The 9350-nt window shown below is 44.3% G+C and overlaps 1 protein-coding gene across 3 annotated transcripts in view; it reads right to left on the bottom strand.

Moving 5' to 3' along the window:
• Window positions 1–9350, bottom strand: part of MAPKAPK5 (MAPK activated protein kinase 5) — a 36031-nt gene continuing 26681 nt past the window's right edge. Inside the window, exons 9-14 of one of the 3 annotated variants that reach the window (XM_035017020.1) lie at window positions 8133–8320; window positions 5988–6108; window positions 2268–2398; window positions 1880–2001; window positions 772–876; window positions 1–445 (exon numbers count right to left, since the gene is read on the bottom strand). In XM_035017020.1, coding sequence (XP_034872911.1) covers window positions 351–445; window positions 772–876; window positions 1880–2001; window positions 2268–2398; window positions 5988–6108; window positions 8133–8320 — 762 coding nt within the window. In that variant the 3' untranslated portion in view covers window positions 1–350. The remainder of the gene's footprint in view (window positions 446–771; window positions 877–1879; window positions 2002–2267; window positions 2399–5987; window positions 6109–8132; window positions 8321–9350) is intronic. The other 2 variants (XM_035017021.1, XM_035017022.1) reach the window with 2 other exon arrangements.

Genomic DNA, 9350 nt, shown 5'->3' with positions numbered 1-9350 from the left:
TTGATTCAACTGTTTACTAAACAGGTCAGTATAGTCAGTCCTTTGTCTACCACTGGCAAATGGTTTTGTACACTTTATTACAAATAAAATAATCTTGTTTGACAATACCATCTGTCATCTTACAAACATATGAGAAAACAGTCCTAGAGTAATAGTATATCTCTAGAAACTGAGCTTTTCTTAAAAACAAACAAATGAACTATACTATGAATAAGTCCTGTATCTAAATCTATACAGCATCTTTAAGTAATGTGGAAATGAAATTATGATTTATTAATTTACATAAAAATTACTTTATACATTAAAGAATAATTTTCAAATTATTAAAAAAACAAAGTCTGAAGCTGTCATTATTGGGATTCATGGGACATGGTTTGCTCTTCTATCACTTGCTTCACAATTTCTGCCAGTTTTAGCCGATCTACTTTATCTGTGAATCCACGACCTGAAATGCAAAAAAGAAGTCAGTCAGTCTCCAAACGTGTGGAGGTGAGATTCTTGACAGGGACCCAATAAGGTACCCATATGGTGTATGACAGGGTTGAATCTGCAGCACACAGTTTATCTGAATTCTGGAAAACAAGTGAAAGGCCAGACGTCCAGATATGCCTGTGCAGTTAATGTAGGAGTAACCCCCGTCCCATAATACCCCACTCACTCTCTAGCCTCACTCACTTCAAAACAGCCCCAGCTGAGCCCCCAGAGATCGTCCATGTTCTACACATAATCACTTCTCTGCATCCATGGAGAAAGGAAGAAGTATTTTCCTACCATTCCAGCTGAAGCTTTGCAGAGTATCTCTTAGAAGTTTGCATTCCCGGTTATACTTCCAAGCCTCCTGCATTACTTCATTCAATTTTTCATCTTCATTCTCTCCTGTTGATAAAGATGAAGAAGTTGTGTTTTCCAGTGGCATCATGGGATTTTAAATGTCAGAGATGGAAGGACACAATCTCCAACTTATTGAGAAGTGATGAGTAAAGGTGCAAACTTTTGACGCTGTTGTTACTACCAGTCCCTACATTACATATAGGTCGCTTCTGGGCTTTGCACTCTTCTACTCTGACAGCCTCACACAAATCCTCTGATGTCCCCGGGGTCTTAGCACTAGGGTATGGGAAGTAGGCAGAGTCAGTCTCTGCTGCTAAGCAAAAACACATGATTAATCTAAGAGACCAAGAGAAGAAGGGAGAACAAGGCTGAGTGGACCACTTTCTTTCTCCTAAGCTCATTTCTTACTTTGGAAGCTATCTAAGTGCACTATGTGAATTCTCTGAAAACCTAAGGAAGTTAGACTGTTTTCTGGCTTCCTACTTAGGCATCTCATTCATCTGCTGAGAAGAGCCCATTACACCCCACTGAGTGAAGAGAGACTGTACTAAAAGAAAGCGCTCACTCAAAAGGAGACATGTACAAGTCACACTCTGGCCATGACACACAAAGCAGCAGGGGCCACTTCTGAGCTTCTGGGAGGTACTCTCTTCATATTCACAAGTTAATGATAGCCTTGCACTCTAAAGGCTCTGGAAATATTTTCTGACCTTCACAAGCTGATCGTGACCCTGTCCACATTTTCCATTCTTCCTCTTCTGTCCTGTGCCCTCGTTAACAAACTAAGAAAACACAAAACTGCACGCTGCACCAGACACTGGTAATTAAACCTCAACTAGCGGTTTCACAGAAAACCAAAGGAGGGGCAGAACTTACCACCTTTCTGAGTTCCCACTGCCCTCTCTTTTTAGTGGGCAGAAAATAATTTATATAATGTACTTATCTTCTTATAACACAAAGATCCGAAAGACCACCTCATATTAAACTGCTCCTTCTATCATGTGCACGCACGCACGCACGCACACGGAACATTCATAAATGGCGTGACCTTTACCAGCCTGGGGGAGAATACACTGAGCAATCACATCTCGGAGCTTTTCCAAGGCAACATTTGAATCCTCGGCTCCATTCTCCCGGTCATGGATATAAACACCGTCCTTTGGCTTGGTGCTTTAAAAGTTTGGAAGAGAGGGAATAACAAGGTGAAACCTCAGAAACCAACTCTCCGCAGAAGTTAACTCTAAAGCATAAGGCAGCACATGTTTCAGATAAATAATTAACTACAGAGTGTCTCCAACTTCTGATGCTATTTAAAGGGCTTATCCTTTCCACCCTCTTAAGAGGCAGCAAAACGGCAAACCCCTGGCTAACCTTTCAGAACCCTGCACTCAGCCATACCAGCCATGAAGGAAAATCCACAGAATAAGCTCAGTTACCCGAGTAATTTCCTCTTCCTCAGAATGGGGTTGTTCACAGAGTGCAGGGGTTTGAGGCTGACTTTCAGATCCTGGATTCTCATGTTGGCCAACTGTTCCGCGTGAGCCTGCTGGATTCCTGCAACCACCGCCTGAATGTAAACACTATCATCAGTTTTCACACTCACTTCAGGGCACCTAAAAAGCTAATCTAAGAAACTGTGAAGGAGAAGCTCCAAGAACTAAGAAGGCAATTTCACTGTTATGCTGGCAGGACACAAATTTTGATAAGTCAGAGCATTCTTCATGGATCAGCAAGCCCAGGGAATACCAGGCAAACCAAGGGCCATACAACAGCTGGCCCTTCCTCCCTGCACAGGGACAGAAATGCAAGTAAGAAATACTAAAAAGAGTCATGTTCACAGTCATTGGCAAGAGCAAGGGTAAAGAGAGGCATTCATGTACATCAGGGAAAAGGCTGGTAAGCTGCTGCCCGAGAAGCCCCCCACAGTGGCATTTATTCACTGCCCCCACGGTGTGCAGTCACTTCAGCCCCAATGGCTCAGAACCCCAAGCACTTCACATGGTAAGCAGGTAGATCTCAGGAACTCATCTACAAGTCAATTAATTTACCATGAGAAATAACTGTCATGGAGTCTAGAACTTTTGAAGCCTGTGTCTTTGTGACTAGTGTGAGCTCTTACTATGGGCAGACCAATTAAGGCAGGTAAATAATCAGCAGAAAGCTTTCTAAGAACAAGATGATCCTATGTTTAGGGGCGCCTGGGTGGCTCAGTTGGTTAAGCGACTGCCTTCGGCTCAGGTCATGATCCTGGAGTCCCGGGATCGAGTCCCGCATCGGGCTCCCTGCTCGGCAGGAGTCTGCTTCTCCCTCTGACCCTCCCCCCTCTCATGCTCTCTCTGTCTCATTCTCTCTCTCAAACAAATAAATAAAATCTTTAAAAAAAAAAAAAGATGATCCTATGTTTATATTTTAAAAAAGGACAAACTGTGAGTATATGTGTGTCTCCCCAGAAAAAGATTAGGAAGGATACACTTAGCCAGAGATTACCTCATCTCTGAGGAGTGAGACTGAGGCAGAGGAATGAAAAGGAAATTATGCTTTATAAAAATACATACCTCTGTATTAATTTCAACAATAAAATTTGACAATTTTAAAAAGTAGTTCCATGTTAAGCATGTGATTAGATCAGGTAGAGTTTGAACTCATTTAAAGGAACTGTAATCGCTGGCTCTGGCTATACCCTATTGGAGCTCAGGCTCCATCTCCTAGGCAGGGCTTAGATGGACACTATTCAACATCTGCATATGTGGCCATTTTTCTACAAAGTTAGTCAACTCACATCATGACCCCATAATTTCTTTAAAAATGGGAATATATTGTCACCTTGCAGTTCCACCTTATGGGCCTCGGGGCCACTCTTTCTCATTAAGATTCGCATATCCATATTTGGCTTAATTATATACTAATTCTACAGTAACTCTAGAAAGCAATCTTATTTCTTCAATTCCAAGATCTTGAGGAAAGCCACACTGTAACCCTCATGTGCTGATCTAAGCAATCCCTTAAGATTTTGGACTGATCAAACCAATTCTGGACTACTAGGCATATTTAAACCAGAAAGAGACCACACACAAATCAGAGATGGCAGAGAACTTTGTTCCTTCCAGCTTTCTTTCCCATACTCCAACAAAACTAAGGGAGGTCTTAGATTTTTTTTTTCCAGGGCGCCTGGGTGGCTCAGTCGTTAAGCGTCTGCCTTCAGCTCAGGTCATGACCCCAGGCTCCTGGGATCGAGCCCCACATCAGGCTCCCTGCTCAGCAGGAAGCCTGCTTCTCCCTCTCCCACTCTCCCTGCTTGTGTTCCTTCTCTCGCTGTGTCTCTCTCTGTCAAATAAGTAAATAAAATCTTAAAAAAAAAAAAATTCTTTTTTCCTGGGACATCTGGGTGGGTCAGTTGGTTAAGCGTTTGACTTTGGCACAGATCATGATCTCAGGGTCCTAGGAATGAGCCCCATGGCGGGCTCCCCACTCAGCAGGGAGTCTGCTTGTCCTTCTCCCTCTGCCTCTGTCCCTCCCCGCCCCTTGGCTCCTGCTCTCTCTCTCAAATAAATAAAATCTTTAGGAAAAAAAAGAATTCTTTTTTCCTGTTCCCTTACTCTTCCTTACACTTCAGTCCCCCTCCCTTCTAAGTAGGTAAAGCATATGCCTGTGTCTCTGCCTTTACCTCTCAGCCACACTGCGGTCCCACACAACACATCTCATTCGTCTGCATGTCCATCTAAGCAATATCTAAAACCTAAGAGACTTCCCTTGACCTGAACCAGCCTCGATCCTGATTTCCCTCTATTTGTTAATGGTATCACTAGATATGATACCCATTGTCCCCTTATTATCTAGTAAGTCACCCCAAATTGTAGAAATTTGTCTTCAAAAATACTGAGCCTGGGGTGCCTGGGTGGCTCAGTCGTTAAGCATCTGCCTTCAGCTCAGGTCATGATCCCAGAGTCCTGGGATCGAGCCCTGCACCGGGCTCCCTGCTCGGCAGGAAGCCTGCTTCTCCCTCTCCCACTCCCCCTGCTTGTGTTCCCTCTCTCGCTGTGTCTCTCTCCATCAAATAAATAAAAAAAATCTTAAAAAAGATATCACTTGTCTCTACTTCTCTGCTCCCAGAGCTGCTCCCGGGCTTGTCAATTACTGCAGAAGTCTTAGGTTGACAAGTCTGCAAGTCTGGCTGACCATCCCTAAATACCTTCCTTGTGGCGAATCTCTTCCCCAAAATTGACAATGCCTCTCAGTTACGTCCTACTAAGACTTAAGACCCTCTGTGTGCTTTCAAAGCCTGGCCCTGCCACATGTATTGCACTGACTTCCCATTAATGAAGCCAGGTGGTTTTCCCCATGGATGCACTTCTGTCTGTAATTGTTTGCTCCTGTTGCTCACTGCACTTGGCCACATATGTTGTCTACTCAAATTCTTTTTTTTTTTTTTTTTAAGATTTTATTTATTTATTTGACAGAGAGACACAGCGAGAGAAGGAACACAAGCAGGGGGAGTGGGAGAGGGAGAAGCAGGCTTCCCGCTGAGCAGGGAGCCCAATGCGGGGCTCGATCCCAGGACCCTGAGATCATGACCTGAGCTGAAGGCAGACGCTTAACGACTGAGCCACCCAGGCACCCCTGTTGTCTACTCAAATTCTTTAAGGCAGCTCATGCCTAAACATGTGAATAGGTTAAAAACTGCCATGCAGTAATTAATAAATATGAGGGGTTTTGCCTTCTCTTTGGGAACCCTTCCCTAATTACAGCCCTTCAAAGATGTTCTCTTTTTCTGAATTCCCATAGCGTTCGTAGAAAATGTAGCATGCAAAGCTCTGATGTCTGAAATGTTCCCTCCTTGTTTCACATAAATTGGTCTCTCCAGTCTTGTTTAAGCCCCTCGGGGGAAGGGAGGTTGTCTCATAGTACTCTGTGCCCCCCAACACCAAAGCACAAATATGGAGGGTTTGAGTTTTCACTTAGTGTATATTTACCGGGCCTTGATCTGGTCTTTTATGCAAAGAAGCTTTTATTTCAGATCCTGATTTTCAGGAAAGCAGGGATGTCTCTCTGGGAAAGACTGAGTTCTCTGCTCTGCCTTTGACCCCTCCCTGAGCCTTGTCCCAGAATTCCTTCTCAACACAGCCTTTTTGGTGAACAAAGTAAGTATCATTCAAAACCTTATCCATCATCAGTTGAGCAGAGGGTAGCACATTATCCAAGGCCTCAGTCGAGTTGAGCCACGGGTGGTCCAATACTCCCTCGATGGTGAGTCTTTCCTCTGGTTTGACCTTCAAGAGCCTGTGGAGAAAAGGCCAACAGGGCTGCCATGCATAGCTGCTTCCAGAAGGCCAGGAAATTCCTGGCTCTAGTATAAACAGCTCCAACTTCTGACTTTCGACCAACTCCTACAAGCACAGGCTTTCCATCTGCAGGCAGGAGTGGGGATCTAGTACCTAACCCCTAGTGGTGAAGGCACTGTGTCCTTTGGTAGTCCTTTCTACACTAGACAGAGTGAGATAAAAATGGCAGGATAAGGCTTAACCCAGTGATACTTCAGACTGAGTTCCAGGTTCAATAAGCCTACATATAGTTTATAGTTCCTGAGACTTGAATCTCCACATCCATGTTTTTAGGACAGTGGACTCCAATTTCCAAAAGGGACTCAAAGTGCTCTTTTGGCTGACAGTGGCTACAAAATTAGTTGAGGGGTCATGTGGTTATGAAAATCCAGGTTGCTACTTGTGATAAAACTGTTAGATGTCACCATATGGCAGGACATGAACCCTTTATTCCAGAAACATTCAAAAGCCAAAAAATCTAAAGTCTCTGATAAGGGGATGGCATTTCCTTCTAAGCCGAATGTATTTCTCTGTACCATCTGCTTTTTGATCCTACTTCTTCACATCTTGTCCATTCATGCTGATGCAATTCATGGCCCACCTCAGCATGTTCCCTGGGCTTTTTAGCCCCTCCTTCCAACTACACATCCTCTCATTGTAAACGTCAGTCAGGACAACATGTGTACTTGCTCTTTCAGGTTCTCTGCAACCTTCTGGATCATTCTGAACAAACAGCTTCAGATTCTGAAGAAATGATTATTTAGAAAAGAATCCCAAAGCTGAAAGAAGATAATATTGCTCTAGGGACAGGAAATATATTCTATAGAACTGACAAAGGGGGTGCCTGGGTGGCTGTGTTGCTGGGCGTCTGCCTTAGGCTCAGGTCATGATCCCAGGGTCCTGGGATGGAACCCTGCATCGGGCTTCCTGCTCGGCGGGAAGCCTGCTTCTTCCTCTCCCACTCCCCCTGCTTGTGTTCCCTCTCTCGCTGTGTTTCTGTCAAATAAATTAAATCTTAAAAAAAAAAAAAAAAAAGAATTGACAAAGAACCACTTAGAGGATATTGATGTTTTGATTAAGTAGCTGAGAATACAGTGTGGAAACAGCATGGGAAGATAGGTGATGCTTTAAACATTGTCTCCACCCTCCTAAAAACTTTTACTTGTATGTTATAGAAACTAGTCTGTCTTTATATACATAGATCCTTAACCAACAGGACAAGCTCTCTATTGAAAGGGAGTAATCTCCATAGAGAAATGGCTGTACTGTCAGGAGAAAGCTCCTAGGCACTCCCCCTTTGATGCTTATCTTCGTATTACTGATAAAGAAACTGAAACCAAAAGAGAAAAATGACTCAGTGAACACCAAGCAGTAGGAATACCAGAAGAGTGCCCAAATCCCAGGCAGCTGAGACTCCCACACAGCTGGGCAGGAAAAGCAAATATACGTCAAATTTAGGTCTGACTTCTTACCTAGTCCTTCAGCTACCAAAGGATTCTGACTGTCAACTCTCCCTCACCCACTCACTAGCACTAAACCTTCTAAATCTGTCTTAGCATTTGGGGAGGCTAGAGGCCCATACAATCAGCCACCTACCCCCCACAGCAGCCAAGAAATGAAAAGCCAAAATGTCCTTGTCATCTTAGCCTGAGTTCAGTTCCTGACGCCATGTCTGCTCCACATGACTGGCTAACATGCAGGAATGGCACACCATGGGGCTTACCATTTAAGGTCCTAAATTAATGCTCCAAGGCACCTGGGTTCGCAACCCTGGGGACAAATTCTAAGAATGCGACAAGAGGGAGCAAAGCTCCATTTTCACCAAGGTGTGGACATGAAGAGCTCTCATCTCAGGCTCCAGGGATAAGATTTCTATGATGCGCCAATGAGAAGGAGCATGCCTGGGAAACCAAAGACTTTTCCCCTGTGATCCACCACCTTAAGGCCTCCTTGGCCTCCCCACCCCACAGCCTGGGGACTCACTTCCTCACAACATCTTTGGCCATCTCTGAAATCTGGCTCCACTCTTCTTCTGGGAACTCAAAACTGCCTGTCATGATCTTTCTCCGCATATCCTTTGGGATAGTTCGGCTGTGGTGTTTGGAGTAAAAAGGAGGATATCCGCACAACATCACGTAGATAATCACCCCTAGGGACCACAAGTCACAGCTCTGAAAGGAAAATGAAAATAGTCACTTACAGCAGAGGCACAGCCCCAAAATAAAGCCCCCAGGACCAGCCCAGAAACAGCCCCTAACATACACAGGCTGGTATCTCCAAAAATCACTTTACAGAGAGTGAAAAAGTTTCAGGAAGTCTTAAGGGAACCAACCTTTCTTTCTATCATAGGTTTTCTATGCCACCAACACTACATATATACACACCAGCATACAAGGCCAGTCTAGGGTGAAATAAACATTCTCTTTTATTCTCACTGCTCAGGCCCAAGCTACTAGCTGATCCTTGGGTACAGGTATAGGATACTTCATCTCCAGCCAAAGAAATAACAGATATAAGCCAGCTGGTTGGGAAACATGTACACTGTCAATCTGGGCAGGGTTGAGGGTGCAGGCACAAAGCAGCTAAGACACAGGTAGGCTGACCCCATAATACAGCATAAGTCATTTTGTAAAGGCCCAAAGCAGGAAGAGGCAGTAGAGGGAAGAACAAGAGGTCTAAAAGCACTCCTTTGGCCACAGATGGACTCGCTGTACCCATTTCCAGGACCATACACCATTCTTGGAGAAGATATGAAAGAAAGAAAACTGCCACCAACTATTTTGTCTGTAGGTATTAGGTGCCTTCATGGGCTATAATCACAGCATGGTTATTAATAAAGGACTCCTAATTTAGTTAAATGCAGCTCTACCTGCCTCAGAAACTGGATCCTCAGAGGCTTCAGTTCAAGCCTGTCTTGAATCACAGGATAAAAACAGTGTCTGCCTGAGAAAGGCAGCCCAGGGAGTCTACCATTGTGGCCACATGCTCTCGCCATACCACAGCTGTGTCCTGCTGATAGAAGCCTAGAAAATGGGATGTCTCAGGTACTCCCACCCATGTTTTTGCATCATACTAATGGGTATTTGTAGACGACATGACCCATGCTACAGAACATAATTATAAAATTATAGAGGTGAGGTGCCTGGGTGGCTCAGTTGGTTAAGTATCTGCCTTTGGCTCAGGTCATGATCCCAGGGTCCT

Source organism: Mirounga leonina, unplaced genomic scaffold (genome assembly GCF_011800145.1).
Source record: "Mirounga leonina isolate KUSES-001 unplaced genomic scaffold, KU_Mleo_1.0 Mir_171, whole genome shotgun sequence".
NCBI classification, from domain to species: Eukaryota; Metazoa; Chordata; class Mammalia; order Carnivora; family Phocidae; genus Mirounga; species Mirounga leonina.
The sequence above is the reverse complement of the archived record's forward strand: the minus strand, read 5'-3'. Positions and strand labels throughout refer to the sequence as shown.